Genomic DNA, 19,326 nt, shown 5'->3' with positions numbered 1-19,326 from the left:
AACAGAGGATAAGTGTTACCGTTGTGGTGGAAAGTGCCATTGGTCACGTACCTGCCGTACCCCAAGGCACCTAGTCGATCTTTACCAGGCATCCTTGAAAAAGGACGACAAGGGAAAAGAATCGAATTTCGTTTCAAATGATGCTGAAAATTTCACCACTCATTATGATGTATCTGATTTCTTTGAGGATCCTGAAGGAAATATTGGTCATTTGATCAATGATGGAATAGTTTAAAATGTAGGATTGTTACGTATCCATGTAAATAAACAATGTAAAGAACTTATTAGGTTTTACTTTCTATGTATTTAAGTTTCAAAAGTAATGTATATAAATAATGAAATATTAATGAATTTTGAAATCATTAAATGTGTTATGTTTTAAAATAAAATTTTAGTATATGATATTATTGTTATGTACAGTGTTTCTTAGGAAAATAATTCCGATCAAGTATTCAATTTAACTGTACATGCTACTCATTTTATTATTATTTGTCTTTGAAGAGAATGGCAAGGATATGTAATGAAGATGTATGCCTTGCGGATAGTGCAAGTTCGCACACTATTCTCAAAAGTGATATATATTTTACCCATCTTGTGCCAAAAGAAGAATGTGTTAATACTATTATTGGCTCAGGCAATGTGATAGAAGGCTCCGGAAGAGCTATAATTTTATTTTCTGGAGGAACAAAATTTATAATAAATAATGCACTGTTGTCTACCAAGTCTCGAAGAAACTTGTTGAGTTTTAAAGATATTCGCCGAAATAGATATCATATTGAGACTATGAATGAGGAAAATCATGAGTACTTATGTATCACAACTCATGATTCAAATAAGAAAGTTATATTAGAAAAATTACCCTCACTTTCATCTGGGTTATATTATACCATAATTAGTGCAATTGAATCACATGCCACTGTAAACCAGAAGTTTACTAGACCAAATGAATTCATAACTTGGCATGATAGATTGGGTCATCCGGGAATAACAATGATGCGGAGAATTATTGAAAACTCCCATGGACATTCACTAAAGAACCAGAAGATTCTTAAAACTAGTGAATTTCGTTGTGCTGCATGTTCTTAGGGAAAGTTAATATTAAGGCCATCACCAGTAAAGATTGAATTTGAGTCCCCTAAATTCCTAGAAAGGATTCAAGGTGATATATGTGGACCTATTCATCCACCATGTGGATCTTTTAGATATTTTATGGTCCTAATAGACGCATCTTCAAGATGGTCACATGTGTGCTTATTATCTTCTCGCAACCTGGCGTTTGCGAGATTATTGGCTCAAATTATTCGATTAAAAGCACAATTTCCAGAAAATCCAATTAAAGCAATTCGTCTTGATAATACTGGTGAATTTACTTCCCAAGTTTTTGATGCTTATTGTATGGCTAATGGAATAAATATTGAACATCCAGTAGCTTATATTCACACACAAAATGGGTTAGCAGAATCGCTTATTAAACGCCTCCAATTAATTGCTAGACCCTTGCTTATGAGAACAAATCTCCCAACCTCGGTTTGGGGGCATGCTATTTTACATGCCACAACACTTATTCGTTTAAGGCCAACGAGTTACCATCAGTTCTCTCCTATGCAATTAGCCTTTGGCCAGCAGCCAAATGTTTCCCATTTAAGAATATTTGGGTGTGCGATATATGTTCCCATTGCACCACCTAATCGCATTAAAATGGGACTCCAAAGAAAATTGGGGATATATGTTGGATATGATTCTCCCTCTATAGTGAGGTATCTTGAGATGTATTTAAAGCCCGATTTGGGGATTGTCATTTTGATGAATCAAAATTTCCAACATTAGGGGGTGAGAATAAGCTTCCTGAAAAGGAACTTAATTAGAATGCATCATCCTTGATACATTTAGATCCTCGATCAAGGCAATGTGAACTCGAAGTTCAAAAGATTATACATTAGCAAAGAATAGAAAATGAATTGCCTGATGCATTTTCCGATATAAAGAGGATAACCAAATCTTATATACCAGCGGAAAATGCCCCAATATGAATTGATGTCCCAGTTGGACAAATTGCCAATAAAGCAAATACACGCCAGAAGCGTGGCAGGCCTGTCGGTTCCAAAGACAAAAATCCTCGAAAGAGAAAAGAGGTAAATAGTATTCCTGTTGAAAAAGACATAGTAGAGACTAGAGACACCTACAGTTGTCCAAAATTCTGATATAGTTTTAACGCCAGAAGACGTTCAGGTACCTGAGAATAGTGAAAATGACGAGATCTCGATAAATTATGTCTTTACAGGAGAGAAATGGGACCGAAACAAGACAATTGTCAATGAAATATTTGCATATAATGTGGCATTAAATATCATGCATGAAAGTAAGGATCTTGAGCCAAGATCAGTCGAAGAATGTCGACAAAGAAATGATTGGCCAAAATGGGAAGCAGCCATGAAGGCTGAATTAGACTCACTTGCAAAACGTGAAGTTTTTGGACCTGTAGTCCGTACACCTGAAGATGTAAAACCTGTTGGATACCAATGGGTATTTGTGAGAAAACGAAATGAGAAAAATGAAGTTGTGCGCTATAAAGCCCGACTTGTGGCACAAGATTTTTCACAAAGGCCCAGTATAGATTATGAAGAAATGTATTCCCTGTAGTGGATGCGATAACATTGCATTATTTGGTCATTTTATCTGCATATCATAAACTGCATATGCATTTAATGGATGTGGTAACAGCCTACTTATACGGCTCATTAGATCGGGTTATCTATATGAAAGTCTCTAAAGGACTAAAGATATCTAAACCATCCAATGAATATTCGCAAGGGTTATACTCAGTCAAATTGCAAAGATCTTTATATGGTTTGAAGCAATCTGGACGAATGTGGTATAATCGTCTTACTGAGTATCTGGCCAAAAATGGATTCAAGAATGATGATATCTGTCCATGTGTTTTCATAAAGAAAACTACATCTGGATTCATTATTATTGCTGTGTACGTTGATGATTTAAATATCATTGGGACTCCTGAAGAGATTCCAACAATAATAAAAACTCTAAAAGAAGAGTTTGAGATGAAAGATCTTGGAATGACTAAATTTTGTCTCGGCCTGCAGATCGAGCATATGAAAAATGGGATCTTTATTCATCAAACAACATACACAGAAAAGATCTTGAAGAGATTTTATATGGATAAGTCACATCCCTTGAGTACCCCAATGATCGTAAGATCTTTGGATGTGGAAAAGGATCAATTCCGTCCTACAGAAGAAAATGAAGATATCCTTGATTCTGAAGTACCATATCTTAGTGCCGTTGGAGCGCTAATGTATCTTGCTAATAATACAAGACCTGATATATCATTTGTTGTGAATTTAGTAGCAAGGTATAGTTCTTCTCCAACCAGAAGACATTGGAGTGGAATCAAGCAAATCTTTCGATATCTTCATGGAACGGTTGATATAGGATTGTTTTATCCCTATAGATCCAAGTCACAACTAGTTGGCTATGCAGATGCCGGATACTTGTCTGATCCACATAAAGGGAGATCTCAAACAGGATACATGTTCACATATGGTGGTACAGCTATATCTTGGAGGTCCACGAAATAGACGATTGCTGCAACATCCTCTAATCATGCTGAAATACTGGCGATTCATGAAGCTAGTCGTGACTATTTTTGGCTGAGGAGTCTGATTCAATATATTCTGTCATCATGTGGACTGATTGATCATAAGATAGCTCCAACTGTCCTGTTTGAAGATAATACAGCATGCATTGCTCAACTTAAGGGTGGATACATCAAAGGTGATAGAACAAAGTATATTTCTCCCAAATTCTTCTTCACTCATGATCTTCAAAATCAAGGGACAATTGATGTCCAACAGATCCGCTCAAGTGACAATCTGGCAGATTTATTTACAAAGTCACTCCCAAAATCCTCCTTTAAAAGATTGGTACATGAGATTGGGATGCACCGATTTCGAGACATTAAATGATGTCGGCAAGAGGGGGAGACTGTACTCTTTTTTTCTTGGTCAAGTTTTTTTTCCCATTGAGTTTTTCTTGACAATGTTTTTAATGAGGCAGCCCCATCACAAAGGATATTGTACTCTTTTTCCTTCACTAAGGTTTTTCCCACAGGGTTTTCCTTTCGTAAGGTTTTAATGAGGCAATAATCCTAAATGGGCATCCAAGGGGGAGTGTTGTGATAAGAATGGGATGTGTCAATTCTCTCTCTTATTTTACTGAGCAATATTTCTCTTTCTCATTATATATATATCCCTCTCTTATTTTATATACATTACATCATATAATATTAAGTGAATAGATAAATTTCTTACATTATAGTGAGATACGAGCATATTTATATTTCTATATTTTATATTTATTTCTCTTCTTTATTTATTTATTTTACAACAAATTCCAATTTCACAAATAATTTTATCAGTTATCTTCTCTAAAATATCCTAAAGACATTTTAGACTTAAAACTGTAATTAATGCTAATCTTAATCAAATCATGTTAATTAATTAATTTCACAAAAAATCGTAAAATTTGTTAGTAAAAATTTATTACTTTGATTTTCTCCTTTTTTTAAGAAAAAATTTCAATCACTCATTTCTATGAACTACCTTCATAATTAAATCTTGACCACTCATATTTTATCATGTGGTAAAATGCTTTCTTAAGATACACTTAATCCTAGTACACTATTCTTAAACATCACATCTCTCTCTCATTAATTAATTTTTATATTAGAAAATTACTAAGAATAAGAATGGATAAGATTATCTATTAAGCCATGATTAGGATTCTTAAATTCTACCTTATCCTTTTCCTAATTTTCATTAGTCATAAACTCATTTTTTTCACCACTCTCATAATTTTTACTTCATACCACAGTAAACAAAATTAGCAAGTGAGAGAAGAAAAAAAATAAAAAAAAAAAAGAGAGAAGAGGCCTAAGCCTTGAGTGAGGAAAAGAGAGAAAAATTAGCTTTGTTTTATACAATAATCCTACACCACTAGTTTAAGGAGCTGGTGCGGATTTTCAAAATCACAAACTAATCGACAAGTGCACCGAGTCATACCAAGTAATACCTCAGGTGTGTGAGGGTCGATCCCACGAGAATTAACGGACCAAACAACAACAATTAAATGATTCACTTAGTCAGACAAACAAAAAATGGTGTTTTGAGGTTAAAAAATATTAAACAATAATTTAGAGATTTAGAAAGCGAACAATAAGATTGGTGTGAGAAACATGTGAGAGAATAGTTAAGGTTTTAGAGATATTTAATTTTTCAGATTTATATTCCTTACCAACTATTTTAATCATGCAAGATTCAATCCATGACAAACTGTAATTGACTAAATCCTAATTCCTTAATGATTTAGTCTCCTCTAACTTAATCAACCGCCAATTCTTTGGATACTTTTTATAGATGGTTAGGTCCAATTCTAGTTTATTAGCCACAAAAACCCTAATTACCCAAATATAAGAGGATTATATGTCACGTATCCCGTTAAGTCTAAGCAATTAGTGATTTAGAAGGAATTTACTTTCAAGCTAGTATCCAAATGAGATAACTTTTTCAAGAATCAACAAAAATTCATGTAGAACAATAGTTATTTTCCAATATACTCAAATTCATAAGATGAAGAACAAAAGTAATCCTTGAATTTAAATCAATAGATTAATTAAAATAGAGTGACAATAGTTTTAATCCATAGAATAAACAGAGCACGTAACCTTAACAAGGGAGGTTTAGTTGCTCATGGTTCAGAGAGAAAAACTAGGGTTCAAAAGTGTGTAAAAACTAGAATGAGGAAGAAGAGAAGAGAGAAGCCCGAAGGGCTAAATCTTTTCCCTTTTATATCTAACCTAATTTGATTTGAAAATAAAATAGAATAGGTTAAATTACACAGTTGGTCCCTACACTTTTTGTGAAATTGTAAATTGGTTCGTACACTCTAAAAGTTTGTAATTGAGTCCCTAAAGAGAATTAAAATTTGCAATTTAGTCCCCGCTGGTCAAAAAGTGTTGATTTAACAGAATATTCTATTAAATCAAACACTTTTTGAACAATGGAGACTAAATTGCAAATTTTAATTTTTTTAAGGACCCAATTACAAACTTTTAAAGTGTAGGAACCAATTTACAATTTCACTGAAAGTATAGGGACCAACTATATAATTTAACCAATAGAATAATCACTACTAAAGCCCAAAAAAATTTAGGGGTGTTCATGGATCAGATCCAATCTGCATATCCGCGGTGTTTATCTGAATTCGATCTGAAAATTGCAGATATGGATCTGATCCGCACACTAATAGGATCAGATTGTGGATTTTGTGTCGATATTCGCATATCCGATCCGCATATCCGCGTATCCGCAAAAATAAAGAAATAAATAAGTAAATATGAGATCGAATTGCAGATTTTGTGTAGGTATGCGCATATCTGCAAAAATAAAAAGTAAATATTCTTTTTATGTCTTATTTTAACTACTCATTATTATATATGTTGTATTATTTTAATTTATTATTTAAGAAAAGTATGTTTAATATTATTTTAAGAGTAAACATATTTAAAAGAATAGAAAAATAATTTTTATATTTTTTAATAAAAATAAGCTTTTAAAAATATTTTTATGTTTTGCGTATATATCCGATATCTGATATCTGAACCGATCCGCAAATGTGCGGATCGGATCCAAGCTTAAAAACTGCGGATATTGGATCTGAACCGTGTTCACCCCTAAAAAGATTGTGTTTGGGAATAAAAATAATTAAAACAAAATAAAATAAGATATATATGACCCAGATCTAACTAATGAAGCCCTTTCCTTATAGTTAGATCTGTGCTACTGGCGCTAAATGCCAGAATCGGCGTTTAGCGCCCCTGGAGGCAGTAAGCTTCTAGTTGTTGCTGTCTTCCTGGCGCTAAACGCCAAACTCCCCACGAGGTTGTGAGCTTGCACACATTACGAGGCACCTGGCGCTAAACGTCCAAGTCCGTGTTTAGTGCCAGTTTGACAAAATGGCTGCACACATTTCAAAGCACATGGGCGCTAAACGCCAGATGCGGCGTTTAGCGCCAGATCAATAGAATAAAAAATTCTTCTTTTTTCTTCTGCACGGACTCTGTCAAACTATTCCAAACTTCAGCTGAAATAATCAAAACAATAGAATGACTCAAAATAACATCCAAATAGGCTTCAAACACTAAAATCTCAATAAAACTCAATAATTCATATCTAAAATAATAAGAAATAACGAAAAAATACTCACGCATTAGAAGCACTTCACCATTTCTTCAAGAATTAATTCTTTTAGTCCATTTTTTCACTCTTTTCTTATCTTTTCTCCAAAAAATCAGCAAGGTAAGTGCAAGAACGTCCCTAGTTTTTTCACCTCTTTTTTTGGTTTTAAAGAGGCCTCTATAAGAGACCATGTTTCTCTCTGTTTTTATCTAGATAGCCATCACTAGGAACCGAAGGAGCACGCATAGGAGACCTTAATTTCAAGGTCAAGAAAGTTGCATTTCATCTCCTCTATTCCTTTTTGTTTCGACCATAAGCACCATTATTCTATTAATTATCAAATTTTCCTTGTTTAGAAAATTTTTTGTGACTAACGTGTTAAAGAGCGTGAATCAAGAAAAAGGTAAGGGTTAGTAACACTTGTTGATTTCTATGTTTGAAAGTGATGTTGATACCCTCTCTTGAAAGAATGATGATATGTATGTTTATATGAATCTTGATGATATGATGAATTGTTTTTCATTGATGCAATGTATGCTATATGTGAACATCATGACTATGCCTAATGTATGAATGATGGCCGAAATGTATGATGCATTTGAGGTTGAAGTTTCATGTCATAAAAGACACTAAGAGTTAACATAAGTCATAATATGAAGTTTAAGAAAGATAATTAAGAGAAAGAATAAAAGATGTGTGAAAGAGAGTCAAAAGACGTTAAAAATATAAAATGTAGCTTTAGAAAAAAAGTATGATGCACCAAAAATGACACTTAAGTAAATTAGAGAACTAAGAGGGGTAATGATGTAACTAATAAGAATTAAACCTAAAAACATGAATGTAGAAGTCTTAAGGGTAACTATGGAATTATATGAGATGATTGAGTCAAAACTGTAATTAAAAACGAGTTGAGTTTAATTAAAAACTTTAGTAAAAGTCGGGGGTAAAAAGTTAAACTATAGTAATTAATAAGATAATGATAAATAATCTAAGAAAAAGATAACAATTTATGCTAAAAACAAAAAAAATTTTGCATTAATAAAATTTTTAGGGGTAATATGATAAGTAAGGGGTGTAAGTTGGTAACTTTAGTAATAATTAACACTAATAATAGTTGATTATGATAATTAGGGTTATAATAGTAATTTTGATAAAAAAAAAGTAAGGCTTAAAATGATTAATTAGAATACTTAGGAATAAAATAGTCTGTTTGTAAAACATAAGGATAAACTAGTAAAGTGTCACTTTTAGGGTTAAAGATTATCTTTACGAAAAACATAGAAGATAATTAAAGTAAGACTTAAGGAAAAGAAGGGTAATATGAAAATTCGGTATAACTTAGGAGTAAAAAATGAAAAATGTGAATTAAAGGTCTCTCAAGAAAAAGGAAAAGAAATCATAAAAGACTTTAACTAAATTACTAAGATCCAAAGGATCCCTTAATACAAGTAAGGGCAATACGGTATGGATGTTGAAAGGCTAAGAGCAAAAGGGTCTCTTGAATTATGAAAAAATACCATGGCAGTGTATTGAGAGGGCAAGGGCAAAAGAGTCCTTTCCGAGATCACTACATTGTGTCCCAAAGAAAAATCTAAACATCAAGGTGATTAAGGACCGCTTGAGAGAGTGAAATTTTATACTGCCTAGCCAGTGACTATATGGCGTGGAGACTTCCACTTGAAATCGAAAGGAAGGTCTCTCCCATAAGGACGGCGATATGTAATGCTCATAGAGGGACAATTTTTCAGGTAGGGACAATGATACGTAACGCCTACCACGTAAACAATGTCGAAATTTTGAACAACCAACCAACACGTGAGCTCACGGTCTGCAATAGGATCAATTATGCATCATACTTGATTGTGCATTTTTCTCGTAATTGAGTTTGTGTGCTTGTAATTACTACTTGTATTCTATGATCTACTTAAATTCACTGCTTGTATGTATAACTTATTAGAATGACTACAATAAACGTATACAAAGAACATAAATTCCCTAATTTCCCGCGAAATTTAGGCTTAGCACGAAACCACTTTGTTTTCCATTATCACCTTACTAGGAACCTTTGGTTTTCATACCCTTCTTCCCTCACTTCGCAGATGGGATCGGGAGTCATCTTCTTTGAGGTACCAGCAGTAGGCCACTATGTGAATCCCATATGGGGGGGACCATCATATGGGGTCAGACCTGCAAATTTTGAAAAACCTTTCTCTCACCCTCTTCTTAGTCCGGAGTTTGATCTTGACGCGCTGTACGATTTTTTACTATCTGAGTTACATCTGGAAGGTACCCACTTTCCTTTTCCTCCTTGGCCACTGCACTCGATGGAGTCTGAGCTAGACTCTCCTTTCGACATTCAGCCCATATATCCCGAGTAGTTCGACCCAGTGCTAGAACCTGTGATACCAATGGAGCCTGTTCCAGATTATCAGCCACTTGACCCTATGGATGAGTAGTTCGGTCCTTTAGGAGAGGCCTTCATGCTAGCCATGCGCAATGGCTTTTTGTCGACCTCTTCCAACGAGGAGTCATCTGACATCATTCAACCTTGGGAGGACCAGATGATCATCGACTTGACCTCAAGCCCATCAGAAGATGTTACAATAGAAGGAATAGAGACATGACAGTAGCTTAGTTTTTTTTCCCCTCACCCTTAGTAGATTTTTATGAGGGATAGGACCTTTTGTGTATAAGTTAGGTCGGATCCAATCTAAGGTAGCTTTTGTGAAGTCGGAGTTCTATAGTAAGTCTTAAGAGTCTGTATATATAAGTCTCTACTAGTAATATGTAGTCATAAAGTCTAATGTAATCTATTATGAATTGTATTGTATAAAAACTTAACCTATGGACACTTATGTGATATATATATATATATCCGCTTTCATCATGAATGTATTGCATGTCTAACTATTATAACTAATATCGATAGACTTGGTTAATTCACATTTATAATGCACGCTACATGCTCATATTAATATAGCTAATATATAGTTTAGAGTTTTTAAGGTTGACTGAATGGTAACACCTGATGACTAGCATTAGCCACGACGTGTTAGAAGTTGGATCGTTACAATTTTTTACTAATTAATCATTAATTTAGAAGTATTAGGAGAAAATTTCTTTAAAAATTGTTGCCTTTTGTATAAGAAAAAAACATTTTAATAGAAAAGAGAACACAAGAAAAGAGTTACCTAGAGTGCATGCAGAAGCATTGCTATTGGTCAAGATAAGGCAATCTGTTTTGAGAGTTGCCACGAAAAGCATTCCCTTTAATGTAAAAAAATATTGCTTCAGATCAAAAGGTAATGACCATATAGACAACCCATTCAAAAATGTTGCAATAAGCCAATTTGGGTTGCCTTCAACAATCAAAGGCATTTCCTTTGATATGTATAGACACCGTTTTCTAAAGGTTGTCTATGTTTGATTTGTTGTAGTGAACCTTTTTTTAAACAAACTTTTAAGAATATCTAACATGGACCAATTCATCTAACCAAAATTGGATCAAGTCTCCTAGAGAAAATGTTTCTCTAAGGTAGCGTTTGTTTGCGAGACAGAGACCAAGAGACAGAGACAGAGAGATAGAGACCAAGAGACAGAGACAGAAATAAGTATTAGTATTGTGTTTGGTGTGAAAGTGTACAAGACTGAGTTATGTCTCATTATTGTGTTTGGTTTGAAATAAAAAATAAAGACTAAATATTAAAAATTACTAAAATTCCCTTAATTTCACCCAACAACCCTAACCCCCAAAAACAATTTCATTTTCATCAGCTTCAAACCCTAACCCCCTTTCTCCTCTCCTCTACCCTTTCTCCTTTCCTCTTCCGTCAACGAACCCTGGAGCCCGACCCGCCACCGGTAGAACCTCCAAGGGTTGGAACCACGAAGGCGCCTCTCCAGTTCTCCTTGGTTCATCTTCGTGGCCCCATTTGTCACCCTCGGTTTGTGATGCTGCTGCTGTATCCACGTCGGTGTGTGTGCGTCGCCACCGTGTCGGAGCTGTGCGTCTGGTATCCGCTATTTCTCTGTCAACGGAGTTGGTATGTTTCTTAAACTTTCAAACTTTCAAAGGTGCTCCTTCCCTCTTCCCTGTACATTGTAAACCCTAACCCTCGAAATTATTTATAATTGTGAATTCGTTTTCAGCTTAGTAATTAGACAAAGATTCTGTAGGGATCTGCTCAATTGAGGCTTTAATTAGTTGCATAGTCGTTAATTTGTTGGAATTATACTGTGGATTAGCTCTGAAGGAAACATTGGAGCTGAATTATATGGAACTACTGTTTTTTATTCCTGCTAAACAACCAAGTTGTTACTAGGTTGAGACTTGAGAATGCTGTAATTAAATGTGGGCACAACTAGGATGGTTCATTCATGTAGATGATTTTGTAGTAGAATTTTTTCATTTCCTATTCAAATGTCTTTTTAAGGGAAGCTGAAATCCTTTTGGTTTTTGCATAAGTTCATTTTGCAGACATTATTAATTGTTCTGTGAAATGCAGGTAGAAGTTGAGGAGTTATGGAAAGAAATTACTGATATCCAAAATCTGGTAAGAAGATGTAAAGCGCCTAACTTTTTGTACATTTGTTTTAGTCTTTAGTTCACTAAAAAGATTCATTGTATGTTGCAATCACAAGAGGTTCACACACTACTAACAAAATGACCATATATGTTTGGTGTTGTCCGCATCAGTCCTGCATCAAACTGATTGAAATCCATACATTGTTTGTTTCTTAAAACTTTTTTTTGTTTAAAAAAAAAGAGAGAAGAACAGGTACATTGTTTTTATTCCTACCAAAACAGAGTACTTTGTAATTTTGCTATGTAAATATTTGTTGATTTTTGTTGTTGTACAATACAATCCACTTTTTGAGGAGCAAGGAATTGCATATTCGCATTCATGGCTTCTTCTTCTTCTTCCTCCTCCTCTTCTTCTTTACCTGAGGTTGGTTTTGTATTTGTTTATTTTCTTTTTGTTATATTTTTCCTCCATTTTTCAGGTTTTAGGTAGCATCCATTTTTTGATTTCATATTTTATATATTGTTAGTTATCTGTTGTTGCCATTTCTGAATTGATTTCTGTTGAATCATCTTTGGTTGTTTCATATATGAATCCTCGGATATTTTTGGCACCTTGGATGATTAGAACTTTGTAACTGAAAACAAAAAAAATGTGAAATTTGATTAGAATCAAAAGCATTTTGTTAGTGTAAGTCTGTAACACCCTTAATTTTTTTGATAAAAGTAACACCAAGGAAGGAGAAGGATCACTTGGAACTTTTGAAGAATGACAATTTGACAAGAGGGGAGATACTAAGATAATTGGCCTGTTTTCTCAATAATGGGGTTTTATTGGGAGGAAGATTATCTCTGTCATTCTGGTAGAGGGTATAAATTCCTTTTAGTATCTCTTTTATGTGTAGTATGTACTAAATTAATAATTTTGAATTACTGTTAAAGGTATAGCCTGGTTAACAATGGCTTCCACAAGTAGAAGATCTACAAGTGGTACGTACGGCAGCGGCAACATAACGGGAGACCATTTTTGTGAGTGTGGTTTAAAAGCACCGTTACAAGTTTCGAATAGCGTGCCTAACCCGGGTAGAAAGTATTACGCATGTCCTACAAGGTGATGTGGATGGTTTAGATGGGCAGGTCCAAGTATCCAACATTCTGACGTTGGAGATGATCGATCTTCTCAACTGAACTCTAATTTTAAGACGAGCGAACGAGTGGAAAAACTTCATACTGATGTTGTGTATCTAAAATTTTTAGCATTCCTTCAACTTCTTGTTTCTGTAGTTTGTGTTGTCTTGATCATTGTATTGTTGTGTGAGTTGTAGTATGACCTTTGAACTCAAATAGGCAAATGAGAAATTGTAATAACTAGTTTGAGAACATGTTTCTGTAATTTTTATTGGTAATTATAAAATGAGGACAGGTTCAACATCTCTTCTTCTATTTGTGACTGTGTCCTTTTTACTTGACTACTGCTCTCACATTATATTTCCTTTTTGTTATTCAATACCGTATAAGAGGAATCATATTATACACGTTATGTTACATTAAAAGAAATAGATATGAAGCTAAGTTAGAACACAAGAAGAATGAAGACATAATGGGTCCAATAGTGCAATGAGAAAAAAGAGAAGAAAATGAAATCAAAGCTAACCGGAAGAAGTTGAAAGTAAGTAGCACTGTGACATACATAACCCAAAAATAATTGGTAACTTTTGTTTAATTATGGATAATCTGGATATGTTGAATCTTTGCATAAGTCATTCAAATAAGATCATGTGCACAACATATGTCCATTTTGAGGAAAAGGTTTATAATGGAAACACAGAATTGTTAAATAATTCATTACCGAAGTATCTATCCAAAACAGAGCAAAAGAAAGGCATTACCATAGTTATACCATGTTAAACATAACCATCTCCTAAAATCCTAAAACCCTATGGTGAAAAAGTTAACACCCTAAACCAAAGTTAATATCCTAAGCCAAACTTAATAAATTTAACCAGTAGTCAACTTCATATAATGGAACGCACAAGGCCAATCATCTGTGAATCTGACAAGCCCCAGAAGTGTGCATACACATTAGGACTCTCAGAAAACTTCAAAATCGCCCTCACCACCTCGTCATCACCGAATCCAAGCTGTGTGAGCTTCTCGCCAACCTTCCACCTCTCGTTCACACCAACAATGGCATCAGCTATCAGTTGGGCATTCTTTCTTTGGTCAGCCGATGATTGCTGAATCTGATCGGCCATCCTCTCGAGTACGTCAACTTGTTTTCTCTTCCTCCCATATCTCCTTGTGCTTCCCGCACTCGCACCGGCCTCAGAATGTGATGCTTGTCCTTGCATTGCTGGCCCTCCGTCGTTGTCTGGATGTGGAGACATCTCAGACTCATCAAATTCAACTGCAGTGTCCTCTGTCTCTTCGTTAACCTGTTCCTCCGCATCAAAGCCACTAACGGCCCCTGCTCCCGTGGCTCTATCCCTGCCAAATATGCCCTCCAGCCGGTGAAATAAAGGAAATGGCTTGCCAGGACTGTAGAACTTGGTCGGATGTGCCTGTGATAATATAAACCGAACTTAACAAATTTTTTGATGAAGTTGCAGTTGAAAAACTAATGACAATAATGTTTACTAAATAATTTAATAATATACAGAAAATATGATAATAACAGATATATAAACTCCTGAAATAATACATGAGAAGTTTATGCAGCTTTTAATTAGTAGTCAAAGCTGCTACTCCCAAATTTTGAACCTGACCCCATTTCTCTCTTTTCTTTTGTTACCCTTTCCAAATTCAATTAAAACTCCAAAAAAGAGCATTCACGGAGACTCAAATATAGTTAATTGTGGTTCTATCACTAAATAAAACTAAAATATTACTTCATCAGATAAGAGAAAAAGACCACTTAGGCTAGCACAAAGGCTATTAACAATTAACAAGGATATTCCTGAAACACACTCACCTTCAACCATGCATCAAGGACATCTTTGCTGTCAACCTCGACACATTGTTTGTCATGGTTCCAGCCGAATCCGCTACAAGCTAGCATGTCAGCGATGTACTGGTACTTCTGCTTCAACCGCTTATGCTTATTCTTGCAGTGCTTTGTGGTCAATGCAACCCGGGAAAGCCTCCAGCATCTTCAAAGCCAGTTTCTCGAATGTTCCCGGTTTAAACTGCCCACAATCAACCCTCTGACCGTCTACGACAAACTCCTCCATGAAGCCAACAAAAGCGTTAGTCTCTTCATCACTCCACATTCGCTTGTTCTCCATTTTTACCTACAGAAATTAAGATAATCAAAACTATGCATAAATTATATAAGTTACAATTACTTAACACAAATGAAACAGTAAAGAATAACACAAATAGTAAAATTAATAAAACAGGTCATTCCTATTACGAATGAAACAGCAAAGATAAAAAAAACATAAACATTTAAAGAAATCTAACACAACTGAAAAATTTTCATTAAAAAATATTTTTTAATAATGTTATAACATCCAAAGATATGCTTTTACGTACCATATATTTTTATTAAATTAAAAAATAAGAAAAAAATATATCTTTACAGGGAATATGGACTTTGAACTTTGGAAATTTTATGAAAACTAAAGTTAACAAGAACTTTGTGTCAGTGCCTAATTTAAGCTTCTATCATTACTTTCATTTTGTGCCAAAGTAATTAGTTAATATAAGAACTGTCTTATATTTTGAAATACAAACCCTGTCATCAAACTTAGAATAACGTAAAAATGAAAAAAAAAGAGGAAAAAGGGGTAAAACTTTAAGTTAGATATAGAATGACTAATACAAATGCATAAGAAGTGCACATTATATTAATAGAATGAATTATGTCAACATAGAGTGCAAATTAAATTTGTAAAGTGCTGAAAAAAAAAAAAAAAAAAAAAAAAAAAAAAAAAAGAGGAAAAAGGGGCAAAACTTTAAGTTAGATATAGAATGACTAATACAAATGCAGAAGAAGTGCACATTAAATTAATAGAATGAATTATGTCAACATAGAGTGCAAATTATATTTGTAAAGTGAGCAGAAGAAAAAGAAACCCCAAATCAATTTTAGTGTGACAAACACAAAAAGCATTTCCATTTTCACTGCAACCATTCACAAAAATGTGGACAGAATTTTTTGGAAGTCACATTTGTATATAAAATCCTTGCTTATAATTACATAGCCATTGGTATATTGTACGCATACCAACATGGATTCACATGATTGCAATCACAACGGTTCTCCTATAAATAAATAAATAAATGCCAGGGACCAATTGGACTTTAAGCATGTGTTTTGAAATCTTATCAAGGCAATGTGTATAAAAAAACTAGAGTTATCATACAAAAAGTACTTTATGTTAGAATATTTTTATGCACAAATTGGATCCTGCATCTGGCATTTTTGTTGAAACAGCCAAAGTTAAAATTATATTTTAATTAGGGTTTAGAAGCTTAAGCACATGTTCAAAGAGGATTAGCCTTATAAAGTTGGAGATGGTGGAGAAAGAATACTCACATAGGCTGCTCAAATCAATACAAATTTTACAATTTCCATATAGTTTGCACCTGAAAGTACTCCTAGGCTAGAGGCAAATAGAAGTTTACTGAAGTAACCTGTTTCTACTGAAGTTTACTTCTCAATTTTAAGTTAGTATTTTGCAAATCAAAGCCTATCAAAAGCTGGAGTGCCACTTCTCTTTAAACTACAACTAACCTAACAAATTCCACCAAAAAAATTTCACATTCTCGCATCAAATAGACATAAATTAGGCAAACAAAGCAGCCCAGATTTCAGAATCAGAAGATGCATAAGAAAGGAAAACAAAATAAACAAGCATGACCAAAACCAATTCATAGGAAGCACATCACACACGAAAATAACCAAACCGAAATGAATAGAGAAGAACCCAGATTACACAAACTAATGAAATCCACAGAGCATAACTAACCTAGGTTACACAAAGCATAACCAACGAATGAACGAAGGAACGAAATCCACAAAGCATAACTCGCTAAATATTAAAAACGACCCAAACCAGTAATGAAATTTTCCCAGAACTAACCTAGGTTACACAAACTGTGATGATAACAACACTTTCTGATGAACGCTTTTTGATGAACTCAACAACACTCTCTCAACTGGGTTCGTCGGACTTAATCCTGTGAAGGAGCAAACGAATACTTGAGAAATGGTGGCCTAGGAAGAGGAACTTGAAAAGTGCGACTCACTTACCTTGCAGTGGTTACGACGGCGGCTACGACGGAGCTGGGATGACTAGCGACGCAGACATGGAAGGACTTCAAGCATGAATGAGAAGATGGAATGAGGGGCTGCTTCAAACTGAAGCCCTAATTTGATTTTAAGAAAGGGTAGATGTTGGAATTAGTTAATTATAATACGGGTATTTTAGGTATAAAATAATTATTCAAGTTTTTGTCTCTGTCTTTAAAAATCTCAGTCTCTAGTGTCCCTACTTTTTGGAAGTACTGAAATACTGAAATTTCTGAGACAGAGACACAAAGTTAAGTACCAGTCTCTACCTCAACAAACATAATACTGAGTTCTTGTCCCCTAGTCTCAGTTCCAGTCTCTGCAAACAAACACTACCTAAGAGTTGATGATTCCATATATTTTTCACTATTAGGTCCTTGATCCAAATTATTTGATTCTTATTGAGCACAGGGACAGACTGATTGGTATACTGGAAGAGAATAGTGGAAGCTAAGCAGTCATGATTCACCAACAATTTTGACAGTAGTAGTTAAATTTTATTACTAAAATCTAATTAATTTATTTTATAATGATAACTAAAGTTCTACCAAGGAGATAGAAGCCTCTTAAAGAAAAAAAATTGTATTTTCAAGGCTTAAATTATTTAAAACTACTAATTAAAAGGTCAAAATGTTTACACCTTAATACAATGTCAACAACAATTAAGAAAAATAGGTATATTATGTTTACATACAAAATTAGTTACCAAATCAGTTATTTGTATAGAATATATGTTAAAATATAAAATATATATTAAAAATAAACTATAAAATAAATATATTTATATATAAACACATACCAGCTTATTTAGTAGTTAATCTTTTGTGTGCATGTACATTTAAGAAAAAGGGGTTAAGTACGATTTTGGTCTTTAACGTATAGGTCAAAAATGTTTTTCATCCCCAACCTATTTTTGCATACAAAATCGTCCCTAAGGTTCAAGTTGATTTTAAAATCATCCTTCGGACAATTATACCCTTCTCCTTCTTCACCAAAATACTCAACAATAACAATGAATGAATCAGAAGCAAAAACAATAAAGTCAATTCTTCTTTTTTTTTCCTTCTTCAGCAACAACAATGAAGCAAAAACATCTCTTCTTTTTTTTTCTTCAGCAACAAGAATGAAGAAAAAACAAAAGTAGAATTGGAGACAAAAGAAAAGAAGCATAAGTAGAATTAGAAACAAAAGCAAAAACAAACTTGGAAATAGAAATAGAAGCAAAAACATAAACAGAATCAAAAGCATAAAAAACAGAAGCAAAAGAAACAGAAGTAGAAGAACAATGAATTAACAAAATAAGAAACAAAATAAAAAAATAGAATCAGAAGTATCTCTGCTTCCTTTTCTTCTTCTTCATCACAGTGCCAGCAACAACAACAATAAAATCAGAAGAACAAAACACAAAGAGATCAAAGATCAAATCAGAAGCAGAAGAAATAATGAACAATAAAATCCGAATCAGAATCAGAAGCAGAAGATCAAATTAGAAGTAGAAGAAATTAGAATTAGAAGCAGAAGCGAATGAATCAGAAAGGACCAGTGACGAGGAGCAGCAGCGAGGACACGTAGCAGTGGCGAGGACCAGAAGTAGCATCGAGGACTAGAAGCATCGGCAACAGTGGCAATAGTGGTGGAGCGCGACGGCGATGAGGCACCCCTATTCCTTTCCCTGGGCGTGCGTTTTCTCTCTCTCTCCCTCTTCACGAGCTCTTTGACGGCGGCAAGGCGTGGCAAGGAGCAGCGGTGAGCGGCGACGAGTAGCGGCAATCGGCAAGAGGAGGATGAGCAAAACGATGAAGCTTCCCTCCTTCCCATCTTCCCTTTCCCCTTCTTCTTCCCTCCCCCCTCGCGTGATTCCCTTCCCCTTTTCCTTCCCATTCACATCCATTTTCTTTCTTTTTTTTTCTTTTTTCATTTTATAATTTTTTAATTAGAGATAATTTAATAATAAAAATAAAATTTTGGTAAAAATGACGATTTTAAAATTAAGTTAAACCTTAAGAACGATTTTATATGCAAAAAAAAAAGTTGGGGATGAAAAAATTTTCGGCCTATACCTTATGAACCAAAATCATACTTAACCTTGAAAAAAATATTACCACCCTAGATGATTCGGAGTTGATTAAATTCATTCACAAAAGCATAAATTTATACTCTTTTTGCACTATACTCAAACATTAATGGTGATTACTATGTTGCTTAAAAGTAGTACTTAACTTATGAAAAATAGGTTAAAATTAATATTTAATAAG

At 34.2% G+C, this 19,326-nt stretch overlaps 1 protein-coding gene across 1 annotated transcript; it reads right to left on the bottom strand.

Annotated features, from left to right (window-relative positions):
• Nucleotides 13,791-15,010, bottom strand: LOC110268365. Its single transcript, XM_021114473.1, has 2 exons — nucleotides 14,747-15,010; nucleotides 13,791-14,336 (listed from the first exon to the last, which is right to left on the bottom strand). The coding sequence occupies exons 1-2, from the start codon at nucleotides 14,831-14,833 to the stop codon at nucleotides 13,791-13,793; spliced, it is 633 nt and encodes a 210-aa protein (XP_020970132.1). The 5' UTR covers nucleotides 14,834-15,010.

This window comes from Arachis ipaensis, chromosome B10 (assembly GCF_000816755.2).
Source record: "Arachis ipaensis cultivar K30076 chromosome B10, Araip1.1, whole genome shotgun sequence".
Taxonomy (NCBI): Eukaryota; Viridiplantae; Streptophyta; class Magnoliopsida; order Fabales; family Fabaceae; genus Arachis; species Arachis ipaensis.
Note: the sequence above shows the minus strand (reverse complement) of the source record. Positions and strands in the feature narration are given on the sequence as shown.